This window comes from Odocoileus virginianus, chromosome 3 (genome assembly GCF_023699985.2).
Source record: "Odocoileus virginianus isolate 20LAN1187 ecotype Illinois chromosome 3, Ovbor_1.2, whole genome shotgun sequence".
Classification (NCBI taxonomy): Eukaryota; Metazoa; Chordata; class Mammalia; order Artiodactyla; family Cervidae; genus Odocoileus; species Odocoileus virginianus.
This window is the reverse complement of record NC_069676.1, coordinates 43637610-43663982: the sequence shown is the minus strand read 5'-3', so window position 1 is coordinate 43663982 and position 26373 is coordinate 43637610. Positions and strand designations below refer to the sequence as shown.

Sequence of the window (26373 nt, the reverse complement as noted above, 5' to 3'; positions counted from 1 at the left end):
CAGTGAGCAGAGTCTGAGCTCCAGTTGCGGTGTGTGCGTCTCATGGCAGCGGCTTCTCGTTGCAGAGCAGGGACTCAGCAGTTGTGGTGCGGGCTTAGTTGCTCTGCAGCGTGTGGGGTCTTCCCGGCCCAGGGACTGAATCCATGTTTCCTGCGTTGGCAGGTGGATTCTTTACCCCGCAGCCATGAGGGAAGCCCCTACGTATGTTTTCTTCCTTTTCCTTCTTTCTTATACAAAATGGAGCACACTATATATGCTCCTTTGCACTTTGTTTTCTCCATTTAACAGTATCTCCTGGAAATCACCCCATAATCAGTTCATAGGGATCTTCATCCTTAATTTTTACAGTGTGTAGTATATACTATGTATGTGTATCAGAGTTGATTCAACCAATCTTATATGCTTGGATACTTAGGTATTGGTCAATATTTTGCAATTACAAATAATGAAGCAGTGAAAAATCTCATGAGCAGGCATTTTTGTATCACTGGGGTGCATTTTCAGGGTAAATTCTAAAAGCAGAATTGCTTGGTTAAGGGTAAATGCAAAGATACTTTTATTAAATGTTGTGAAATTCCCCTCCATAGATCTGTAATAGTTTGTATATCTACCAGGAATATATGAGAGCCTGTTTCCTACAGCTGTGCCAACAGAATGCAGTTTCAAGCTTTTGAACTTTTGTTAGTCTGATAAGTGAAAAATATTTAGGTGTATATTTATAGTTTTCTTATGAGTGAAGTTGAACATCTTTTCATATTTTAAGCACTGTTTAAAAATTATTTATTTATTTTTGGTTGGGCTGGATCTTCATTGCTGTGCACGAGCTTTCTCTAGTTGCAGTGAGCAGGGACTGCTCTAGTGGTGCACGAGCTTCTCATTGCAGTGTCTTCTTGTCTTGCAGAGCACACGCTCTAGGGCATGTGGTCTTCAGTAGTTGCGACACATGGGCTTAGTTGCCCCACAGCGTGTGGAATCTTCCCAGACCAGGGATTGAACCCAAGTCCCCTGCCTTAGCAGGTGGGTTCTTAACCACTGGACTACCAGAGAAGTCTAAGCGCCATTTTTATTTCTGTTTGTTAATTGATTGTATCATTTGAGCATTTTTCAATAGAATTTTAAATCTCCTCCCCCAGTTTTCCGAAGATAGATCTATATGACTGCTATGGACTGAACTGTGTCTTCCACCTCCACCCCCAAATTCATATTGAGGCTCTAACCCCCCATGTGACTATACTTTGAGATAAGGCCTTTAAGAGGTAATTAAGTTTAAATGAGATCATAAACCTGGGGCTTTAATCCAACAGGATTAGTGTCCTTATAACAGGAGACACCAGAGAATGACTTCTCTCTCTCTCTCTCTCTCTCTCCCCTCCCTGTATACGTGCACAGAGGAAAAGTCCTGTGAAGACAAGTGGCCATGTGACCTGCAAGAGAGCTTTTATCAGAAACTGACCTGTACCAAAACCTTGATCTTGGACTTCCCAGTTTCCAGAACTGTGAGAAAATTATATTATTTAAGTCACCCAGTTTATGGTATTTTGCTATGGCAGCCTAAGCAGATTAAGATAAGGATAATAACTTTCACCTGTGTTATATTTTGCCAGTATTTTCTTCGAGTTTGTCATTTGTCTTCTGACTTTATTATGGTGGTTTTCTTTTCTCATGCAAAGTTTTGTGCTGTTTTTAATATAGTCGAGAGATGAATATTATATTGGGTTGGCCAAAAAGTTCATTTGGGTTTTTCCATCAGATGTCACCGAAAAACCTGAAAGACCTCTTTGGCCAACCCAGTAATAACCTTTTCAGATAATTATGGATATTGTTCTCTGATTCTACATCCAAACTCAACAGGTGGTAGTTTCTTAAAGGTAGTGATATTAGAACATATCACTGGACTTTTCATACTCTGTGCCATTAAACCCACTGGTTTTTGTTTCACTTTGGATGGATTTTTTAAAACCAATGCATAATGTTGTAACATCATACATTAGTCATTTGGAAAATATTAGTTCACCAAGTTGTACTATATTATATATGTCTAAGATATATAAGATTTTTCCCAATGTTAACAGATTTTTATTATACAATATGAGAAAATTAAATTACTTAATACCATCACCAATGTTATCAGAAAGGTTCTGAAGTTTTGGGAAGCTGTCAGCTATCAAGCTCATGGTGGCAGACACAAGCTTTCAGAATTTTAAAATCAGCTCATTTAAAGACACTTTTAATTCTTAAGTGAAACTGGGTGTGTGTGTTAAAGAATTCTATGACAGCAAACAGTTTGGGACACTGCCTTGATTTATGCTAAGACATGGTCCTACCCACCAGTGCTTTTTGTACTATCAGTGCAAATGTCAACACAGAGAAAAAGACAAATAAGGCCTTAGTGTTATTATAAACGTAGTCTTGACACACAGGCCCCATTAAAGAGTCTCAGGGACCCCCTAAAGGTCTCTTTGAGCACCACTGCTCTTCGGGTAGCCTGAATTTTTCAAACCATATTTTCAATCCAGCTCTAACCTGGGGGTGGGTGGGGGGGTAAATATTTAAATCTAGAGATGCCTGTAGGTCTGGAAAAAGGTAATACAGCCCTTCCTACACCACAGGATGGTTTTCCTTGGTCCCTTTGTTAGTCTCAATCAAAGGTAAATATTCACCTGTACTTCTCTTAGAGAAAGGCATTAACTGCTTAACAAAGACAGGAGCGGGTGGGGATTGTTGAGAACCGGGCTGAGAGTCAGATGTTGCCGCTTATTACAGATCAAAGCGAGACAACTTATCTCTAAAGTAATCAAGTAAGGAGGAAAGGTTCCAATGCAAGAGACGGTGGTGCATCTGTTCCGTGGAAAAGGGTGCATCTGTTTGCTTGTAGAGACAGAGGGTGGGGGAGAGCAGTTTCTTTCTTTCCTGGGATTCCTACGAGCGCGTGCACAACCACACCCACACACCCGCACCCACCCCTTGGCTTGATCAAAAGCTTGGGAACTAACTAGAGACCTCTCCCTGCCCACAAATAAGGTCAAGCTAAACCAGGGAAATGGTGACACCCCACCATTTGACTCTCAGATCATCAAAGGTCTTGGAGAATAGTCAGGGTCAGGCTAAGAGGTGCTGGGAAAATGCAGGAATGCTCAGTCCTGCCCATTGCCAGCCCAGTCCCAGGATCTCTGGAGGGCCACTTGGCTACCTGTGTTAAAGCTTTTAAACTGTGGATCTTTGATCCAGCTGTTCCACTTCTAAGAATTAACCTTCAGCCATCAGATGTGCACTAAGATGTATTGCTAAGGACATGCATCAGGTTTTTCTAATAGAATGCAAAACTGCCTGAAAGAAAAACAGTAACAACAATAACAAACAATAATTGGTTAACTAAGTGATGGTACAGCCCAGGTTGTTTGGAATAAGTAGTTCCCAAGATGCGGTCTGCTGATTGCCGAAGGTCACTGTGACCCTTTGCAGGGGTTCACAAAATCCAAACTTTTTGTGACAATGTTAAGACAATATTTAGCTTTTTCACTGTCTTGGTCTTTGCACCAGTGGTTCAAAAACAATTGTGGGTAAAACTGCTGATGACTTAGCACATATCAGCAATGACACCAAACTCTACTAATAATCATTTTATCCTTTATTGCCAAGCACTGCCAGAAAATAAAATCCCAGTAGTTTCTTTAAGAGTGTCCTTGATTAAGCAATTGTTGCTTAGTCACTCAGTCATGTACGACTCTTTGAGACCCCATGGACTGCAGCCCTCCAGACTCCTCTGTCCATGGGGATTCTCCAGGCAAGAATACTGGAGTGTGTTGCCATTTCCTTTTCCACAGTAAAGCAGTAAAAATTACTAATTTTATTGATCTCGACCCTTCAGGACATACTTTACATTTTAAAATGTTCTCTGTGACCACATGAGAAGTATATGTGAATTACTTCCTGGGTTGGGAAGATCCACTGGAGAAGGGACAGGCTACCCACTCCAGTATTCTTGGGCTTCCCTTGTGGCTTAGCTGGTAAAGAATCCACCTGCAATGCGGGAGACCTGGGGTTTGATCCCTGGGTTGGGAAGATCCCCTGGAGAAGGGAAAGGCTACCCACTACAATATTCTGGCCTAGAGAATTCCATGGACTGTATAGTCCATGGGGTCGCAAAGAGTCAGACATGACTGAACCACTTTCACTTTTCATGTTCTGCTATTTAACAAACTAGGATGGTTGGCTTAAGGAAAAGCATTTGTGTGACTGAGTTGTGGGCTAAACTAGCTGCTTTTTTCACAAAACACCATTTTACTTGAAATGATGATGGACAGCAGGGCTATGTTAATACTTTCATGGGCTCCAGGCACTTTTGTCTTTGCAGGCCCCTTCCTTTATAAAAAGATATAAAGATTATATTTTACAACTGTATTGGCATAGGGACAAATATATGAATGTTATGTATTAAAATATTTTATTTGATCTAAAAGAAGTGAATTTCATTTTCTTCTTATTTTAAAGAAATGGGAACACTTTCATGGTCCCATAAAGTCAAGTGGACCTTGGCTCTATTCCTTATGGAGAAGGTGAGCCTGCCTGACAGATGAACTGTGATGGTTCAGACTCTGGTGTGTGCCAGGCTGAATTTCCCACTAGGCGTAGTTGTATATATCATGCTAATATACTTGTCTTTACACAAGTGGGGAGGTTTTTTGTTTTTAAATGAGCCCAAGAAGGTAAGAATGCCTGAGGCCCAGAAAGCCACAACACAGCCCTGAGAATATGGTGGACGTTTTCTTGAAAAGGAATGAAATGAACCTGTCACTTCAAGAAATGTAACTGTGATGTTACGTTGCCAATGATAAATTTGACCTTTCAACCAAAAATTACAGTATTGGGAAATTTCTATCTGCCACCATGAGCTTGGAAACTTCTCAGTACTTAAAAACCTCTGCTGATATCAAGGATATCAGAAATGTGATTTTCTGATTATACCATGAAAGGAGTTCACATTTGGAAGATTAGGAGATCTGTATAACTCAGTGAACCACTATTTTCCAAACAACCAATGAGTGATTATATCAAATCATGCATTGCTAAAAGGTCCATCAAAATAATGGATAAAAACTAAGATATATTAATAAATCCATTAAAAATAATAAAAATATAGATTAATGGATGTTACCAAATCAGTTGGTCTCAGATTCTATATTGCTATTAACCTTTAAGAAACTACTACTTTTGGGGTTTTGGAGTAGTATCAAAGAAGAATATCCAAAATTATCTGAAAAGGTTATTAAAATCCTCTATTTTTCCCAAATACATATCTGTATTTTTTATATAGACTGTATTTTTTCATATACTTAAAACAATAAATAGCAATGACTGAATACAGAAGACATGAGAATCTAGCTATCTTCTGTTAAAACAGACATTAAAGAAATGTGCAAAGTTGGAAGACAGTGATACTCTTCTCATTAAAATTTGGTTGTTTGGAAAATATAGTTATTTCTCATACAAATACATTGTTTTAACATGAAACTTGTTTAGAGATTAACATTTTAAAAATGAATAAGTTAATATTTAAGATTTTTGTTTTAATTTCTAATAGAGCAAATATTGACAGATACAACCCATGTAAAACAACAGCTCTTTGCAGTCCTCAATAATTTAAGAGAGTAAAGGTGTTTTCAATTCAAATAGTTTCAGAACTGCTGTTGTAGAATACCTACAACAGGGTAGATGTTTATAAAGGAGAATTAAGTTTAAAAAGCAGGTGACGAGTCCTAAATGCAATAGAAACACAAATACATTTAATATTAAGTAGATATGGATACAACGGAGCAGGCAATGGCAGCCCACTCCAGTACTCTTGCCTGGAGAATCCCATGGACGGAGGAGCCTGGTAGGCTACAGTCCCTGGGGTCACTAAGAGCCGGACATGACTAAGCGACTTCACTTTCACTTTTCACTTTCAGGCATTGGAGAAGGAAATGGCAACCCACTCCAGTATTCTTGCCTGGAGAATCCCAGTAACAGAGGAGCCTGATGAGCTGCCGTCTATGGGGTCACACAGAGTCAGACACGACTGACGTGACTTAGCAGCAGCTTAGCAGATATGGATACAAAGACTGAAAAGGAAGCAGTGGTTTTCTCCTAGGTATACTTAGGGTGATTTTTATGCTTTTGTGCATTTTTATTTTCCAAGTTTTACATAGTGAGCATGCATTTATTTTGCAATCTTAAAGAAGAAAATCTGATGGAATCCTCTGAGCCTGGCTGGGGGAGAGGGCATGCACCGACATGGAAGAACAGGACAGACAAATTAGAGGGGAAGAGAAAGGGAGTGTGGAGCCTTTGGGAGACAGGAAGAGAGGGCATCTTGAACTTCTCCCAGGGACAATATTCCCAGTGAGTTCTATGTGAATGGTACACTGTGGAGGGATGAAGGGTGGGGGGATAGCACCAAAGTCAGCTCTGGAGGAGTGAGGACTCTAACCCAAGGACAGTGGTGCATGACTCTGGGGACAAAAATACCCACTCTAAACTTGGGGGTGGTGGCATGGGGAGGACGGATACTGGGTTCGGAGGAAGGGCACCCCTAGAAGGGCTTTATTTAGGACTGAGTCATGAAAACTCAGGTCCTGGATGAAACTGGGCTTGAACCCCAGTGCCAGCCTACCCACTTTCTGATCCCCAGCATGTTTCTTAGCTTTCCGAATCTGTAGTGCCCTGTAAAATGGGGATAGAAATGTCCCAGAAATAGTGTGCCTGCTGGGGCTGTTGTGAAACAGAAATGATGGATATATCTGATTTGACACATGGTGAGTGTGCAATAGGATGGAAAGAAAAACCGGTCTTGTAGGCTTGACCCACTTTCAGGTCACCAGGGAAACCAACTTAGAGACCAAAGCTGGGGTCGAGGTGAGCGAATTACTTCTTGGTCGGCTACGGTTGCAGATCTCTAAGACAATCTTGCTCTGTGTTTGGCCTTCGCCATCACTTAAAGACCTGGGGAAGAGGAAGCCTCAGGTCTGTACACGACCAGGGCACCAGCAGGCTGCAGGTGTCTCCCCCTCTCCACACTGCCTGGGCTTTCCTCCAGCGCAGTTGTTCTCTCCTGTTAAGGTTTCCAGGAGTACTGTACTGCTTATATTTCAGACCAGAACCTAGGCAGCGTGGCAATGCACTTAGAGGGTTTTTCTCCTGGAAGGAGACTGGTTCACAGCAGGCGGTCAGCAAGTGTTTGTTGAATGACTTACTGAAGTCTGGCATCCTCCTGACTCACTGTGGCTTACAGAAGCCTCACCTGGTAGCTGGCCCTTGCAGAACTGAAGGACCTCCCCAAGGAGAAGGGAAGCACAGAGCAAGGGTGGGTGGTGGTGGTCTCTGTCCCTCTTCTAAGACCTCTCTGCAGCTTCCCTAGGGGAATCCTCACACATCCTTAATGCTTTGTTTTTAGACCCAAAGAATCATCATTTCTGCAGTTTCATCTCCTGTAATTCTCCTTTCACTCATTCCACGACAACCCACACTTTACCAGTTGAGATATTATTGACATTATAACATTGTGTGAGTTTAAGGTGTACAACCTATTGATTTGTTACACTTATATACTGCCATGTGATTACATAGAGTTAACACCTCTATCATGTTACACATTTTCTTGTGAACACACTCATTGTACTTTGATTTCAGAGATGCTTCCGTCTGTCTCATTTGCTGTTCCTGCGCTTAGAATATCCCCCCCAATCCCCCAGATATCCTCTTGGCTTGCTCCCCCAATTCCTTGGGCTTCCCTCATAGCTCAGTTGGTAAAAAATCCACTTGCAATGCAGGAGACTCCAGTTTGATTCCTGAGTTGGGAAGATCCCCTGGAGAAGGGATAGGCTACCCACTCCAGTATTCTTGGGCTTCCCTTGTGGCTCAGCTGGTAAAAGAATCTGCCCTCAATGCAGGAGACTTGGGTTCTATCCCTGGGTTGGGAAGATCCCCTTGGAGAAGGGAAAGGCTACCCACTCCAGTATTCCAGCCTGGAGAATTCCAAGGACTGTATAGTCTATGGGGTCGCAAAGAGTCAGACACGACTGAGCGAATTTCATTTTCACTCAATTCCTTAAATGTCTCCTTATCAATGAGGCCTTTTCTAAAATTTGAAGCTCCATCCCAGCTTATACCCCTATCCCTCTTCCTTGCTTTGTCATTGAGCCCAAGCTCATATTGCTTGCTACATGACAGGCCAGTAAATCGAGTGATGAGTTGTTGGGAGAAGGAATGGCGACTTATTTGGAAAGCCAGAAAACCAAGAAGATGGGGGACTCTTGCCTCCAAAGAACCATCCTGCCTGAGTTAGAATTCAGGCTTCTTTTATACTAAAAGGGGAGGGAATAAAGTCAAACATTTCCTGGTTCTGGTCAACCTGGAAAGGGGATGTGTTAATTTCTTCTTCCAAGAAGCCATTCACAGGTGGGCCTGGTCAGGATATTTCCCGTGAGTTAAATCTTAGACAGAGTTACCAGAAATGGGCCATTTTGTATAATTTAAGCTTATAGGCAACACTCCTTTAGTGATTAACTTGTAATAGAATACAAAAGTTTCTCCCCCGTTACAGCTTTATTTTTCCGTATTGCATTTACACCATCTGATACATCATCTCTTTTGCCTATAATCGTTCTTTCCCAGCTAGACTGCAAACTTCTGGAGTTAAGGGATTTATGCCTGTTCTAGTCACTGCTTCACCTTCATTAACCAAATTGGCGCATGGCACAAAGTCTGACCACAGTAGTTAACTGAATTAATGAATGTATGAATGGCACGTATTGGACACTACTTTGCAGACTTTTGAAGTACAGTGTAAAGCTTCGTGGTGAAGGGAGGAGGTTACCACCGCTGCTACAGGGGCAACCTGAGGGCGGGGAGTGGTCATTAATGACTCACAATCTTCCACCACCAACTCAGCAGCCTCAGAACAACTCTGCAGGGTCTGCATTGTTATCTAAATTTGGTTCAGCTGGGTGCTAATGCCTCCTCCCCCCGCTTTGACGGACGAAGGGGAGAGGAGGAGGAGCCGGAGGGCTCTTATGTTAGTACTTGGGATGGGTCACCAGGGTCTTAAGGCCAAAAACCAATTTAGAAATACAAGCTGGGTTTTGCAGCGGGCCCCTCTTTCTGCTTGTCTCAATAAAAACTAAATTAATTTTAAAAAATAAAGGGAAAGGGAAAATAATTTAAAAACAAACAAAAATGTGTGTGATGATAGAGAATCACTGTTTAGTAAATCTCAACTCGGGTCCAAGAGTGAACATTTGCTGAATCTAAGTAAACGGCTTCCAGGCAACAAAGCAGATCCAGACTTCTGGGGGTCACTGCGAAGAACTCCAGGGGAGCCGGATGCGCAGCAGTTGGTCGTGGGGAAGACCAGGTTTGATAAGGGCTTGGGTCCAGAGACAGCAGGAGCTTCTGAGATGCGAGGGAGGTTAGCATTGGTTAGGGAGGGGAAAATGCTTGCTGATAACAGCAATTTTGCCTCCCTCCCTGCGTCAATGAGAAGGCTTCTAGAGACCGGCAGGGAAAGCCACCCTCCCCCTACCCCACGCCACCCCACCCCCTCCCAGAAGGCGCTCAATAAGCGTTCCTCGAGACGCACAGCCTGGGACGCGCGCTGGAGAAGCGCCTCTGCCCAGGGGCCCGACCGTTTCCCAGCACTTAGCTCAGGGCGAGTCCCCGGCTTGGGCGGGACCCTGCGTGCGGCGTCCGGGCCGGGTGACAGAGGACCAGAGCTGGGGCCGCCGTGCGGCTGGGGAACTAACCCACCGACGTCCAGGAGGTAGAGCACGGAGGGCCCCCGCGCGCGCGGCTACGGGCTTGGGGTCAAGGCTGGGGCGCCCAGGTGGCGCGGGAGGGGTGGCCGGACGCGCGGGGACGGGATGGGATGTGACGAGCGGCGCGCTGTGCATTGTGGGAATCCCGGGGCCGCGGCGACTGGTTCCAGTTCACTCGGCAGCGGAGCCGGGCGGAGGGGGCGAGCGCGGGGCGCGCGGGCGGGAAGCGAGGAGGCGGGCGGGCGGGCCAGCGAGGAGCGCGGAGTGAAAAGGCGCGAGCGGCTGAGAGAGCACAGGCCGGACACCTTGCTGCTGCTGCTGCTGCCGCCGCCGAGCCGCCCCGTAAGTGCCCCGCGGGCCCCCTCGCCGCGCGCCGCGTCCCTGACGCCCGGGTCCGGCTGCCGAGCTCTTCCGGCCGAGGCTGCATGGGAGCGGCCGGGCCTGGCGGGCACCTGGCGGCGCACGGCCGACTCGGGCTGCTGGGCTCAACGCGGCCCACGCCGGGGCCTCGGCGCGCGCACGGCGCCCTCCCAGGCCCTGCCCGGGCCGCGCGGGATCCTCTTTGGTTTTGTTCAAAAAGCAAACCCGGAAGCCAACTTGTCTTAGAACCGCGTCCTCCTGCCCGCGCCTGGGCGCTTTTGTGGACAGGAGACAGCCCCGGCCCGTGCCCCAGCGACCCTTCCTGCAGCGGGCGGGCTGGACTCGAGGCCGGGGGAGGCGTCGCGGCGGGAGCCTGTCTGCCTGGGCCTGGGCGCCCGGGAGCTGTTGTGCGCGGAGTTGTACTTGGTGAGGCGCCCGCCCGCTCGCGAGTTGCCGTCCCCGGGCACAATAAGTGGGGCTCGAGCCCCAGGTGGCAGGTGGTGTAGGCGTCTGGCTGGTGTGCTGGGAGAGTGGGATAGGGGTTTGGGGAGTTGCAAGACTGGAACCAAGGCGGGGCGGGCAGGGGTTTGTCCAGGGACTGGTTGGAGAGGGGCCGCGGGAACCCCCGCTGCCCTCTCGTTTTCTGATCAGCCTTTTGTTTGCTTTGTGTTTGCGAGGTGTTTTTTATTTTTTTATTTTTCCCCGCAAGGTAACTCCAGGAGGCTGTAGGCTCTTCGAGTGGAGAAGGCCAGGAGGGAAGTCTCTCGCTGGGGGGTGGGGTGGAAAGAGGAGGTGAGTGCGCAGGGTGCTGCTGATCATGTCACCTGACAACAGGTGTGCGGGATGGCGCGTCCCACCTGCACTGCTGCAGGGACCACAGATCACTCACGAAGGATCTTGTCAGTAGATTGCCTGAAACGTTGTTTTAGACAAGATGTTAGGGAAACATACTTTCCCGAGTGTGGAAATAAGAGACACACAGCTAAGACAAGCCTTAAATTCAGCAATTACAGTTACCACGAAGTCCTTGTAAGACTTTAATGATCCAATAAACAGCATATGAGAATAGACAATTAGAGGGGCGCTCCTGCGAGCTTCTCTCTTTCTTCTACCTTTGTGGTTTGAGGTTTCATCATTAAAGAGGGGGAAAGTGCTTTGTTCCAAGATTTCCTGCTCCACGGACTCAGGAAATTTTGAACAGTTTTAAATTTGAATGAGTGGGAGACTCTATTTGTGAATTAGATGGAATCCACCTACTCCAGGCCACCTTTAGATTACTAGTCTGCTTTCAAAGGAGTTATTAGCTCTGAAATGGACACTTCTTTGCTGCACCTGGAATTAATACCCATGTACACTGCTAACCAAAGCTGGGCAACGGGCATCTCAGTCTTGCACAAGAGGCTCCCCAGTGAGGAGAGATGTATTTTTCAACCTATTTTTCTTTCTTCCTCTTTCTAAATCGTCAAGACTTTAAAATCTTATTTACTTTATTTTTAGGAGGAGAGTAGGAAATCTCTCTACTTTGTTACTGTTTTGATCTCTTACCATTGTTAATACTGATTCTTAGATAAAGGTATTTAGAAGGAGGGAGGGAGTTAAATAAGTGAAAATTGTTTGAGGCAGGGCCTTTAGAATGAGGATGGGATGGCGTATGTTTTATTAAACTTTGAATCGTCTAGACCATCACACACAATATTCTATACTTCATACAAGTATAAGTCACTGGCTTGGTCTGTACCCAGTGGGCCAGGGTCAGAGAGTGGTACATCTCAGTCTGCCATTTTTTCTGGTCCTCCAGATAGCAGATCTCTGGAAGACTCTCTCATCTCTTATTTCCAAGAGAGGCTTGGACTACATACATGAATTACTAATACTACATACATGAATACTAATATCTTCAAAGTTAATGCTACCCCAAGCCATTTAAAGGAGGTTTACTTAAATAAAAGCCCAACTTTGACAAAACCCAACAAGAATCTATATGTGGTATTCATCAGACTGGCAGCAGCTTCTAGTTCTCTTGGGATTGTGCCCTTGGATTTGTGTCAGCTTTTTCAGAGCCCTGTTCTTGGCACATGGGCTGGGAAAGGGCAGAGGTCAGTGGGGCCTATATCTGTCATATGGGTTTAGAAATACGTTGGGCCCCACCTCAGCTCTTACGAGTGAGTCCAAGTGGTTAGCTCTTCATTCCAGAGAATTGTACAGCTTGTTAGCTTGGATCAAGCCTGCCAGATCAGTGTCTTGCAGTCTTCAGGAAATATCTCTTGGGAATCATGTTTCTTGGGGGTCAGGCACTAGGGACAGAACCAGATCAAGAAAATGTCCAGTTTTGCCATGTCCCCCTACTTTCCAGGAGGGGAGGGGGCTTGAGCTTGAATTAGTCACCAGTGGCCCAGTAATTTGGTCAGTCATGACTCCTATGTAATGGAATGTCTGTAAAACCCCCAAAGGACAAGGTTCAGAGAGCATCCAGGTTGATGAACAAGTGGAGATTTAGAGAGAGTGGCACACTTGGAGAGGGCGTGGAAGCTCCATGCCCTTCCCTGGACCGCCCTATGAATGTATCTCTTCCATCTGACTGTTCCCAAGTTATATCCTTTTGTTAATAAACTGGTATGTAGTAAAAGAAAAAAAAAATGTCAAGTTCTTACCCTTGGGAAGCTGACACGAGGAGCAGAAGGCAGGCAAGTGGCCATTGCAAGGTCAGTGCAGGAAGCCACATTAGCTCTCATAGCAGCTCCCAGGACAGTAACCTAGCCAGGAGCAAGCCCTCATTAGGCACGGAAAGACCAAGTAAGAGTTGGCTGGGCAAAGGAGGGCAGGTGGGGACAAGTGTTTGAGACCTGCCCCACATGTGCAAAGTCTGAGAACAATGAGAATAGAGGTCATATGGGGGAACTGCCAGAGGCTCAGGATGTCTTGATTCTAGAGGGAAACTAGTGAAGCCAGAGGGTCAAACAGACCAAATCACAGAGGGGGATCCTGATCAGAAACACACTGAGGGATTTAAACTTCTAAGAGCAGTAATAAGCCTGTGAAGGCTCTGGATAGGAGGAAGATGTCTCTTATTGGGAATGCTTCATCTGTTCAACAAACATTGAATAGCTTCTAGATGCTAAGCCTGACCAGGCTCTTGCCCTACTGAAGCTCACGTTTTCCTCTGATGGCCTTCCACTGGGGTGACTGTCCCCTCGTTGGCACAGCCTTTAACAGGGAGAGGAGGTTTGAAGGAAAATTTCCTTGCGAAGGAGGCAGACAGTGCCATACTAACTGTTGAAATGTAGTGCTGGTTCCTTTAGTGTTGCTCAGGATGCATACCACAGAGTGGATTTGCAGAGGTGAACATTTTAATCCCACACTGTCTTCCTGCTAACTGTTCCTGCTTGCAGTAAATAACACTCTTCATTTTGGCTTTTGTTTTTTCCCACAACTAAAATCCTGACACATGAGAAGAGTAAAATCTGCTGGAACAAAGTGTTTGCTTTAGGGTTTATTTATTATCTCTATTTGTCCTTTTCTTCTTGTTTCCAATCCCTTGGTTCACTGAGGATGGACCATAAGTTCTTTAATCATCCCTTTCATTTTATGGTGTAGTGTTTTATGAATGGAGAGAGATGTTTTTCCTGATTGGCCAAAGTACCAGAGAGGTCTCTGTTCTGAGCCAATCAGAGTGCATCTTGTGAACTCCAGCTCTGCGAGTGATAGTTGTGTAGTATATCCACATGCCTCTGGGGACATGACAGCAGTGTCACCATTAATCATTTGGTATGATGGGAGTAAACGGAAGAGAATGCTGTAAATAGGATTAGTGTCCTGCGCTTCAGAATTAAGTGTCTCAGGCTTGCCTTCGTGATTGGAGTTGATGGGAAGGTGACAAATGCATGTGGACATGTGGGCACTTATCCAGTGGCAGGGAATGGATGGGGCAGTCCTCACTCTGTAACAGTGAGCTGAGCGCTGATAGCTCAGATTCTTCCATCCTTGGGGGCCAGAGATAGGGCTGTCTGACCAGCAGCCCCCCAGCAGTTCTAATCAATATTTTGCTCAAGATCAATATGCACACATTCATTGCTTAGATAATAAAAGACTTTACCATTGACCATTCCAATGGTTTCGTGAGTGCCCTGATTATTTGAGAGTTTTCTAGGTGGCAGCTTTAACAGAGGTCAGCGTCTTACAGATATGAGGAGGGTAAGTCTTTTCCTCTGGTCTGTGTAACTGTGCCTGTCTTAACGGCAAGAAGGGAGATTGCTGGAGTCATAGGATGGTCACAGAAGGCCTCTGCATGCTCATACCTCAGCCATCGGGGAAATGGTGGTGGTCCCTTCTTGGGAATCCCCAAGGTAGCCCCACAAGCTTCCTGAATTTTGTGGATCTGGGCTCCCACATGAATGGTCACAGAGAAGCTCCCGGAGTGGTGTCTCACTTGCCACATCTGAGTCCTGTGATCCTTGCAAATGCTGCCCTCGTCTTTGTCAAGAGAACCCCCAGCCACTGTAACTTACCAGTTACCACCCAGCCAGCACTTGAGGGCCTCTCAGGAACCAGGCAGGGAGGTAGGTTCTAAGAGATACAGTCAGTGAGCAGAGTGGCCTGGTCCATCCCATCAAGACAGACAAGAACATAGGCAGTGGTGATACAGTGTAACAAGTGCTAGGAGTGGGGTAGGTGGCTTTAGAATATTTGTGTAAGTTGGATCTAGAGTGACAGTCAGGGACGGGCTGGACACTGCTTGTAGAGAGCCCTTTATATGAGACTGAGAAAAACAACTGCACATATTTCAGTGGTGGCTGAGGGTCATTAAAAGGGATTTCTCACTGGACTCAGAGGCCACTGCAGGAATGTCTACTGAGGAAACAGTGATTTGGCCTGGTGGAGCCCTCATTTGCTGGTAATAGGAAAGATGGGCCAGAGGTCACTGGGTTCTGTGTACAGAGCCAGAACCTGGGCATGGGGCTGCTCCACACTAGACTAGAACTGGGGGCCACATGGCTCAGCCACTGCAGAGAGGCAGAGGAGGGAGCTGCTGGATAAATCTCCATCATCAAAGAAATGTTGGATCCACTAGGCAGAATCGCCCCAGACTGAGGGCAGGAGAGAATGTTCCATACCAAGTGAGCGGCATGTCCTAAAGGGTGAAAGTGGGGGTGAAGGTGGTTTGCGGCACATGGAGGAGCCAGTTATGTGCCCTGTTGGTGAGGAGAACAGCAGTATAGTAGGATGACCCTTTGCCCTGCTTGCCTCTGTTGCCCCTTCCCTGTGTTTTCATGTCTGTCTTATTCACGGGATCCTCACAGCCGGGCATCTCATTTGTCCTGTGCTTTGAGGACAGATCACGTTGTCACAGTCACATCTTGATCATTGAGGGGCTTGTTGTCAAAGACCTGCTTCTCACTGAGCCTGGTTCTTCTCTGTAGAGCCCCCTCTGCCCCTGTGTCTGCGTGAACTTTGGGTTTCTGCAAACAAGGTTCATGTCTATTGTGATTGATTTATAGTTGGAGGAGTTACAGAGATAAAGACCACAGAGATCCCTTCAGGATCAACCACAAAATCTTCATTTCCTGACCTGATAACAGTCAAGCTAATGTTCAGTAATGAACAAATGCCAGGGTTGCCTGAAGACCTATCACTGTCTTCAAAGCATGTGGGACCCTCTGCAGGGCTGAGGTCTTCTGGTTTGCTGAATGGGGTGCCCTCCTGGCTGATGAATCCAGGAAGGAAGGACACAGTTTTGTCAGTTTGGCAGGGTACTGTTGCTGTTTCTCCTGTGAACAAGGCCAGTGCTCTGGTGAGAAGCTGAATGTGTGGGAAGCCACATTCTGCATGACAGAGGACTGTCCACCTCTCAGAAAAGGCTCGACACAGGACATGGGTCAAAGTAGGCTTTGACTGGTCACTCAGACCCTGGCTTCAGGATCAGCTCTCAAGTTGGTTTGTCAGGTTACAGAGATTGGCTGTTTCCTCTTTTCTTTGTAGGAAATAGCTGGAGGACATTTTCCAACCTCTCTTGCAGTAGATGTGGCCACATGACCATGTTCTACCTGGTGGGTCATGATCAGGAGTAGTGTGCTCCACTTCCAGACCTGGCCTCTCAAAGCCCCCAGGTGTTTTCCTCCATGGCCCTTTACCTCCAGTGGTAACTGCAGATTGTGCACTAAAGGGTGGGAGGAGTCTGGACCCATGAATCATCCTGCAGAGAAACACCAGTCATGGACTTTCCCCAGGTGAGAAAGAAGAAGGGGCTTATTTGTTAAAGCAGCTGATCAAGGTAGCACAGGCTCTCAGTGGTGGAGCTATGACTTGAATCTGGTTAGTCTGACTTAGGGACTCGCGTTATTGATCACAGCGCTCAGCAGCTACTTCTGTCACAGCTTCTCTTCCCACCCTGCCTCCCCATGCTGGTGCTGGCTGTAACCGACCTTGTCCCCTGGACTTCTGAAGAGCAAGATGGACCTGCCACACTCATGCATTTATCTGGAGTTTGCACCGCCACAAGGCGATTTTCCAAATGATGTTTTAAAAGTCACCACACATTATTGGATGTCATGAAGCTGCGTGGCTCTGTTAGAATTCTTTCATAGCTGTGGCTACAGCTTAGGGATTTACTGATAGAAGTGCAGCAAGAACATGAGGAGGGGCAAGGAACAGAACTTCCTCAGGGCAGTCTTGGGGAGGGAATGAAGACTCAGGGCTGTTTTATCAGAGAAGGAGTCTGATTCCAAACGAGCCCTGAAGATGGCTCTGACATTTAAGCACTGGTGTTGAAGGTCTTTCTTGGAACCTGGGGACCTGCAGATGACTGCAGCACCTGGAATGGAGTAGCTTCCAGTCGAGCTAGGGAGGCAGGCACACGTAAAGGTGCCAGGGTAGGTACTGTGGGAATACGGAGCAGTGAACAGTCCAGTCCATGGTCGGGACCAAGAAGAGAGGTTGTGTGAGCATCAGTTCAGGTTTGGCAAGAGGACAAGGGGTGTTTCAGGCAGGAGAAGCAGCATGTATAAAAGCATTCTGGATACAACTTCACAGGTCAGGAAGTCAAGGGCAACTTGGGCATCTGAGCCCAGGCAGGGGTGATGGGAAGCAGTGCTGAAGAAGTAAAGGATGCTGTTTGTGGCTGGCTTGGGGAGCTGGAGAACCAGCAAAGTGGCAGAGATCCTTTGGCATCCATGGAGAGAGACTAGTGCTGTGGAGAACAAGCGAGGAACGGGAGCTGAACCAAGGCAGGGAGGGCAAAGAGAAGGGAAGAGGCTTGTGAAGTTATGGAAGTGGGTTCAGCGGAGCCTGGCTAATGACTGGGAGCTGTGGAGGTGGGCAGAGAAGTGGGGACTGGCTCCTGATTGACAGCTTGATGCATGAAGTTGCCACCACTGGGGCTGAGAAACCCACAGGAGTTCACATGGCACTTAAAAGCAGGCCCTTCCGAGGGCAGTCAGAACAGAGCCCTGGGGCTCGGCAGCCAGGTGTGCGCTGGGATAGGGACCCGGGAGTCACCAGCTTGTTGACTAAAGACTCTTGGCTCGAGTCAGAGGGGATCCCCAGGAACGTTACTTTTGAAGAATAGGCGTGTCAGGTCCCTGGGTGCTAGTGGCTCCTGTCTGGGACAGGACATTGTCCAATTCCCACAAAGTCAGCCCCAAACATACCCAGGCAGCAGGTCCACCCAGAGACAGAGCCGGAGTCTGTGCACCGGGAAGAACGGGGCTGAGCTGCGTAAACCATCCCTGGTCACTGGCCTCTCCTGCTGGAAGGGGAAACCATTCAAATCTAAAAACTCGCAGTCCAAAGGTCTGGGGTTAGTCTGTGAAACATATTTGTATTAAAGCCGAAGACTGCTGGGAGCCCAGATACAACTTTTCCCTACCAACACATGCACACACAAGTACAAATACCATTTCCTGCTCAGAGTGAGCGTGGGCACCTGTTTGCCAGGAATGTTTTAAAACAGAGCTCATTACAGAAGAAATGGAGCCAACTATTTGTTTCAGAAAAACCAGACCCTTCTGGGACTCTGTTTAGCAGTCAATGATCAATTAAGACTTAGTACCTCCCTTGACAGGGTGAAATGCAGAGTTCTCATCACACAGGCCTTGAGCCCCCTTAATTCTGATGGGCCTATCAGAGTACCCAGAAATTCTGCCTTCTGCTGTTTTGGCCATCTCTGTCAGACGGACCATCCAAGGTGGTCTTGGGGGTCATACTGATGTTAGGTATGGACCATGTATATCTTGAATGTAGGGTCGGGTGGCAGGAACAAGGACTCCTAACTCTGACTTCCATGGTCACAGAGACAGGGACTGTTGGAGCCGGAGGAGCCCACACACTGGGGAGCTTGACCTCAGTTTACCAGTAAATGGGAGTCCTGACCATTTGGTTCAGTGGTCTGAGCATCTGTGGGGAGTCTTGTCTGGTGCCCTGGAACAGGCTGAGGCCTCTCACAGCCCCTTCCGCAGCACCCTGCTCTGGCCTTTCACAGTTCCCATTGGAATGGCTGCAGGGTTATTCAGTATTTCTCCTGCCCTCCAGCTCTGGGAGAACACCTCCCCCATCTGCCTTGTGCATTGCCGTCTCCATCCCAAGCGTGATTCCTGAAGTGAATGCATGAATGACTCGATGCTCTTCGGAAGCATCTGCAACCTTGCTGTGTGGTACTGCACCAGGAATGCAGTCAGGGGCAGCCCTTTGAGACCTAGCAGTGTGACGAGAGAGACAGGGCAGGGGAGCGTGTGTGTGTGTGAAGCACATAGGAACCAGAGGATGGGGCACTCGGGAAGGTTGGCAGAAGGCAGAAAAGCGTGAAGGATAAAGGAGGTCCTGGCTAAAGGGCACGACTGCTGTGGAGAGAAGGGCATTTGGGGGTACTCCCTGTGTTTGCATTTAGACCTCAGGAAGCACGGGTAAAGCTTGATGGGTGTGGCAGGCCTAGATTTCTAGGGCGTTCCCTGACAGGCCAAAGGTTCTGATTGCATCTTGGGAATTGTGGCAGCAGGGAAAACTTAAGAATAGTACCATGGCATATTCAGATTTGTATGCACGGAGACTGCTCAGCCAGTGGAGAGCAGTGGGTTAGAGTGTGGCCTGTGGTGGGAAGTCCTTTTCAGGACCAAACGTGTGATCATTTGGTTAAGATAGTGGTGACCTGGATCCAGTTACAGTCGGAATGGAGAAGAGAGGACTCTACAAGAGGTATGGGGCATTTTGGATGGTGAGTGAGTCAGGGAAGGAAGGAAGGACGGACTCTCCTCTCTGTCCTCTGAGGACAGGCCTGACTAGCAGTCAGGAAGTGCTCAGAGGGCCTCATATTCCAACCTGGCTTCCCACTTAACTCCTGTGAGCAGTTCTTGCCTCTCACAGATAAAGGACTGCGAGGGAGAGAGGCTGCTCTCATCAAAGAACCTAAGTGTCTGACTTAACGTCTTCATTGTAGAGGCAGGTGACATAGTTTTCTTTTATCAAGTGTTCAGCAAATTTATCAGCCCTGGTCTCCAGTGTATGAAAATGCAATTATTAAACAAGCGTATAGATCTCAGCCAAGAAACCCCATTTTCTTTTACATCATGTGGCATAAAGGCAAGGCACTTAAGAGCAGTCATTGTCAGAGTAACGTTTAAATGGAAGTGGCTGATAAAATTGATGTCATGGTATAAAATGTGAAAAGCTAAGCCATTCTTTTTTCCAGGGCTGAAGCACATGGGTGGAATGCAGAAACTGGGCTTGCAGGGCTCCGCGGCTGCAGGTGGTGGCATCTGCCGGCACAGCCTGTTTCTTCCAGGGCCCAGAGGGTGTGGGGAAAGGGGAGATGTCCCCAGTAATCCTGACCTGAGCATACTCTTGCCTCCACAGTGTACTTGCTGATCCATCTCCAGGGCCACCGCCATGTCCAGCCGGGGCGGGAAGAAGAAGTCCACCAAAACTTCCCGGTCCGCCAAGGCGGGAGTCATCTTCCCTGTGGGCCGGATGCTGCGGTACATCAAGAAAGGCCACCCCAAGTACAGGATCGGAGTGGGGGCGCCCGTCTACATGGCTGCCGTCCTGGAGTACCTGACAGGTGAGTGTGCGTTAGTCAGTCTGGACACCACAGCTTCCAAGGATTGGTAGGACCTTGTTCATTTATTTTGAAAATGTCAAACCTATGGAAAAGTTACAAGAACAGTAAGTGAACATTTTTACCTAGATTCGCCATCTGTTAACATGTTGCCCCACTTGATTTCTCTCTCCCATTCTGTGTGTGTGTGCGCGCACATGTGCATGCACATGTGTACGTTTATTTTTGGCTGTTACCTATTATAATATGTCTGTTTTATAATGTCCTCAATTGTCCCAATAACGTGCTTTATGATTTTGTTCTATTTTCTTTCCTGATCCAGGATCCATTTTAGGATCATACATTGCATTTGTCTGTCAGGTTTCTTTAGGTTTATTTAAAAAAAATTCCTTAGCTTTTCAAAAAAATCTCTGATGACATGGATGTTTTTGGAGGACACAGGCTAGATATTTTGCAGAATGGCCTTTAGGCTTGGATTCAGGTTAAATGTTTTGGCAGGAGAATTCCATAAGTGATGTTGAGTCCTTCTCTGGTGTCATGTCAGGAGGCACTTGCTGTGGGTTTGTCCTATCACTAGTGATCTTCACTGTGGTCATTGGGTTAAGGTGGTGTCTGTGCATTTCTGCACATCCTGGATCGCAGCCTTTCACCCATGGCTTTAGCATTCCTTGATGATGTTATTACCAGGATCTGTTATCACTAGGGTGGTTATAAAATAGTGGTTTTTCTATTTCTGTCCTTTCTCCTACATTTATTAGTTGGCATTCTTCTGCTAAGAAGAGCTTTCCTTCTGCCCTTCCCTTCTTTTTCTTTCTTTTTTTTTTTGATACCAATGTTGGTTCGTGGATTTTTAGAATTTGACATGTTTTGTACTGTCATGTCGTTACTCATTATTTTGGTCGCATTGTCTCAAATTTGACCTTCAGGCTGGTTTTTATGCCCTTCTTCCTCCTCTCCATCACTCTGAAGGAAATGCTTGCTTTCCAACAAAATAAGAGATTCTCGTCTCCCCCTGACCTTCCCCTGTCCCAGTCTTGGAATCAGCTGTCCCTCCGGGGCGAGGTGGTTGGTCCTTTTCCCGGATAAAATGATGTTGGTCTTATTGGTGACTCCATAGCAACTGTGGGAGGTCAGCTGGGCAGGGATTCATGCCCGACCCCACCCCCCCCAACAACCCCGCCGCCATTTTTAGTAATGAGGAAACCAACCTCAGGGCATGAAAAGATTTGCCACATATAACCAGGAAGTACTTGCAAAGGGACACATCCTGATGTCCTTTTGTAATGCTTTTACCAGTTTTTTCTCCATACATCATCTGGGCAAGTGGCAGGTGGGGGCAGCTATCTCTCTAGAGAGAAAGGAGAGACTGACTCAGCAAGACAAGGCTAGGTTCCTGCTCTCCCAGCCCTCTTGATAAGACCAAGGCTTCCCCTAACAACCATGAGGGTTCTAGAGTTTTTTTGTTGTGTTAAAAGTGTCTAGGCATAAAAAGTAATTGGGGTTCTAGTTATAAGGCCTTTGCACATATTTGGAACTTGGACCCAGTTCAAGTGGCACGCCTGGTAGCATGACATAGGCATGGTTCTTCTCACTATGCAGACGAGGAAACAGAAGCCCAGAACATCTGTGTCACACCCAGGAAAACTACCTGTAATGCTGGCAGTCAGCTAGGGAGACCAGGGGAGAAGTCCCTAGGTAGGACTCAGAGGAGACTTCTAAGGTCTGGCTTGGCAGTTTATATGCTGTGTGACCCGGAGAGAGTCATTTAACCTCTCTGGATCCCAGTTTCCTTTCAGCTCATTTGGAGACAACAGTCCTTGCTTCACCAAGTCCAGGCTGCTGTGAGATCCAAAGGGACTTTGTTTGAGCACAATGGGGAAAGCTGACATGATGTGTAAGTCCAGCCAACCTGTGTTTCCTGGTTCCCGAATGCTCTGATGCCCCTGGCACAGGCATGACACTGGGATGTTCACAAACACGTTCATTAGGTCAAGTACCACAGCAGTTTCATTTCTTCCATCCAGCTTCCTCTTGTTAGTTAGCAGGGCTTTGGTGGGGGGGCTACCACTGCTCTGTCATGTTTGAGGCAACTACTGTCTGTGCCGCACAGAAAATCTGTATGTTTTCCTTATCTGTGTCTGGTTGGCTCTGAAACTGAACGCAGCGCACCTGAGGGCCAGGTCAGCAGGTTTGTTCTCACAGGGGCCAGGCACCTTGACCCTGAACCACCCCACCTGTGCCCATCTCTGACTCTCATGGGTGCAGCAGTGGTCCCAGAGTGGGGTGGGAACGATTAGGGCGGTCCAGTGCTAGAGCTGGCCACGTCACTCAAGGCAAATCCTTACTCTGGCGTTAGCCATGTTAACCCCTGTGTATTAAAAAGTAATACATATTTTGAAATTTTACCAAGTCCTTCCAGAAGAGCTATAATTAGCTGAATCTGAGCCATCTTCTCTGCATACACACAGTGTTGAGTCATTGGAGTGACCACTGCCCAGGGCCCCGACTTGTCATCTGGTCTGTGTGATGGGGCCTTGGGGGATGTCCTGGGCCCTCGGCACTGTATTCGATCACTGCTAGTCATGTGTCCAGTTGTCTGATGGGCAGGAGCTGAGTTCCAGGGCCACATCAGTGAAGTGTTGCTGCACTTCCCCGTCCGGACTCTGCTGCGCCCCACCCCCCATGACTGCTCTCAGGAGGTGATCTGCCCTGAGCCCCTCAGGCTGGGCTGTGGGAGCCCATCTGCCTGCTCAGAACTTGGGCTTTGGTCCCTGAGAGAGGAGCAGAGGTGGGCCAGCTCTGTTTCTGCTCTGCTGTCTGCTCCTGTTTCACAGAAGACCTTTTCCTGGTCAGTTCACATGCTTCCTGAGCACCTGCTCTGTGCCCAGCACTGTGCTAGCCTCCAGAGCACAGGAGTGGCTGGGGCAGAAATAGTCTCTGCTCCGTGGAACTCATGGTCTAGTCTGGAAGGAAGAACCAGCCAACCCAGATGGTTCCTGACTATGCCAAGGGCTGTGGAGGCTGTAAACAGGCCAAGGAGCCCTGGAGGTGAACCGACCCAGGAGGGTTTTATTTGAGGAGGAGACATAATCAGCTGAGACCTGGAGAGGGAGATTGTGCCAACCAGCTCTAGGAGGGATAGGAGAAAGCTCTGCCACCTTCACAATGCACCCACTGGGTGCCGGCCTCTTCCCAGAGCTGGGAAATGCTAATGCAGCTTTGGGCTCAGACACTGTGCTCCAACACACGGCATCTGAGCAAAGTGCCACCCATTCCACAGGCCCTCAGGAGAGCTGTATTGTGTCCAGTGCTGAGAATCAAGCCACAGCAAGACCTCCCCCCACCCCCAGAAGCTTTGTCCAGAGGCCGGTACAAACCAGGAAAAGGTGGTGATGATGCAAGACCACACGTGTTGAGATCAGGCTTCAGAAAGCTTTTCCTGAAGGATGTGTGTTAACCTGCTGACCAGAGCCGCCCGGTTTGTCTAGTTGCCACCTCAGGGGTCCCCTGGAGGATTTGTTTCCTTCTCTGACAGGTGTGTGACAGGCACACAGTTGCAGGCATGGTGATAGGGTGCCACCCAGTGCTCTTTGGACCAGGCCTCCTGGGAGAACAGCCTGGTGGAGAGTTGAGAAGGGGTCTGGATGCTCGGGGTGGCTGAGCTGCAGGGCCCACCTAGGACCAGGTAGCTCTGGAGCGGGGAGCTGCCACCTCCAGCCAGCCTGCGGCACCACTTGTGCCGTGCTGTCCAGTAGAATCTGGTAGGGGCAGCAGAACCAGGTGGTTAAGAGTATGGACCTTGGTGTCAGAGCTGCCATTTCCTCATTATGGCCTAGGCAGCTTACTCACATCCCCAAGCTGTAGTTTTATTATCTGTGAAATGGGGATTATAGTAACTGTCATAGATTTACTATGAGGTGGGAATGAGAGGATACCCGTGAAGTGCTTTTTTGTGTCTGCACAGTGTAGGTGCCCAGCTGTTAACCTGGTGACGTTAGGGTGACAGCAGAGAGGAAGTAATCCTGCTCCAGCTGCTGAGGTGACTGAGGGTGCCCACTTGCCTTGGGGGTGCTGCTGGGGCTGTCCCTGCCCACTCAGGTGTGGTGTCCTTTCACCAGGCACCTGCAGAACGTCCTGGCTGTTACAGGCCTACTCCCTCTGGTTTATTTCAAGCTGCCATCTGACTCTTCCTAAAGCTGGCTTAGACAGTAAACAATCTGCCTGTCGGTACAGGAGACTCAAGTTCGATCCCTGGGTCAGAAAGATCCCCCAGAGAAGGGAATGGCAACCTACTCCAGTATTCTTGCCTGGAGAATCCCATGGACAGAGGAGCCTGATGGGCTACAGTCCATGGGGTGGCAAAAAAGTTGGACATGACTGAGCAGCTAACACACACACCTAAAGCCAGACTCACCCTCAACACCAAGGTGCCCTATCACCAAACTCTTATTCTGTTTGGTGTCAAAAGCTACTTCTGTCTTGAGCTCTTGGCACACTCATGAAAACCTTGAGGGGTTTTCTGGTTAACTGGGAGCTGAGCATGCCCAGCCCTGGGCCTGGGTTAGGTCAGAGCTGAGGCCAGACCAGCACAAGAGCATCAGGACAGACAGCAGCCCTGCAGACCAGGGGCCGTCAGAGTCCAGATAGACGATCCCCTGTGAAGGGCATGTCTTCACGGGTGAGTGACCATGCAGTATTCCTCCTTATGGTCTGCTCCAGGCTGGGGTGGTTGTGGGAGGAGGATGGGGCCTGCGTCTTCTCTGAAACTTGAAGCTGGCGTCTGTTTCTCCTCTTGGGTGCAGAGCGCAGTCATCTGCCAAACTTAAAAGGAAGAGGCAACATCTGGAACAGGCTTGAGTCTGGCGACCAGACAGCTCCTTCCCCACCTCTCTGTGTGCCTGGCTCTGCAGCCCTGCTGACTCTTCCCAGAGCTCCTCCCGAGGAATGCTATGCTGTCTACTGGGCTTCCCGGTGCCCCCGCACAGTCCATTCTCCACCCCATGGCCCTTGACCTTCCAGCCCAGTGGTGATAGTAGCCCCACCTCTCAGGTCGCTGTGAAGATTGGTATTGCATCTTATGAATTTAGCCAGCATTCTTAGTAAATGCTCAATAAATTATAGATAAAGAGAAGTATTATCATGGGGAAACTGAGGTAGTTTCTTTGAGGCATTGTCTTTGCTTCTGTATTACTGTGGTACTTTTTTTCTTAAGTGATATTTAGAAGAACTTGAATTCAGTTCAGCTCAGAAGGCGTCTTTGGAGTCTCTTCCCTGTGCCCAGCACAGCCCTGCTCAGTGCTGGGAGGTTTAGGAGATGTGAAGTAGGAACATGTGACATGGTTTTTGCCCTAGGGAAAGTTGATGCTGGGAACACATAAGTCCATAGACCAGTCAGGGAATAGGGCAGGTCTAAGTTAAAAGCCAAGGAGTCCTACAGTGCGGGTGGTAGGGGGAATGAAAAGGATGTGGAAGAGCAGAAAGCAAGCATGCTATGACTAGTTGGATGCAAAGCACCCTTGGTCAACATTGCTCAAACTGTGTCCAGCAGAACCCAGGTATTTGGTGAAATGTAAGAGGTAGTCCACCAAGACATAGGGCTCTGTGGGTGAAACTGGGAGATGGCTGTATTCACATTCCCTGTTTTGAGATGGATATATGAATACCTTTTATTGAGTTCCTCAGTAAAGCAACAGGTTTTAGTTTGGGAACCACTGGAAAACAGTTTTCTTTACTGCAAGACTTTTCGGAGCCTTTAACATTTGGGGGTCCTCGTGAATCCCCAAGGGAGAAAGTTAGATATATAGTGGTTCCCAAACTTTTATCAGAGAGCCTTTCAAGGAACAACTATACTCTAAAGACCTTACATGATGCAGTGTGGGGACATTTCTGGCTTAGGACGTGAAAATGGCACCATGAGGAATTCCAGCCAAAGAAGCAAAGCTTAAGGCCACCATGGAGGATGCACTGTGGTCTGGCTTGCGGCATTGAGGTGCAGAGCTTGTCTAATAGATAAGGAGATTTAGGTCTGCCGCCTCCATACAGGGCTCAACACAAGTGCTTCAGCATTTGTGCCATGAGGCTGTGGCCTGGGGAAGCTGTGCACTTATTCTGCTAAGCTGAGCCACTCACTTGCTGACTTGGGGAGGGCCCACCACTCTTCAGAGCTGTGCTAGTCACTGA

The 26373-nt window shown here is 47.8% G+C and overlaps 1 protein-coding gene and 1 long non-coding RNA gene across 8 annotated transcripts in view; one reads left to right on the top strand and one right to left on the bottom strand.

Annotated features, from left to right (window-relative positions):
• Nucleotides 1–9216: 9216 nt before the first annotated feature.
• On the bottom strand, nucleotides 9217–9696 carry LOC139034391 (uncharacterized). Its single transcript, XR_011486853.1, has 2 exons — nucleotides 9617–9696; nucleotides 9217–9429 (listed from the first exon to the last, which is right to left on the bottom strand). It is a non-coding gene; the product is annotated as an uncharacterized lncRNA (long non-coding RNA).
• A 10-nt stretch (nucleotides 9697–9706) lies between these two features.
• MACROH2A1 (macroH2A.1 histone) overlaps nucleotides 9707–26373 on the top strand; it is an 82677-nt gene continuing 66010 nt past the window's right edge. For 2 of the 7 annotated variants that reach the window (XM_020908005.2, XM_020908002.2), the window contains exons 1-2: nucleotides 9992–10133; nucleotides 19992–20196. In XM_020908005.2, coding sequence (XP_020763664.1) covers nucleotides 20025–20196 — 172 coding nt within the window. In that variant the 5' untranslated portion in view covers nucleotides 9992–10133; nucleotides 19992–20024. Of the gene's footprint in view, nucleotides 9797–9983; nucleotides 10134–10559; nucleotides 10578–19991; nucleotides 20197–26373 lie in introns of those variants that run through there. The other 5 variants (XM_020908006.2, XM_020908004.2, XM_020908003.2 and 2 more) reach the window with 4 other exon arrangements.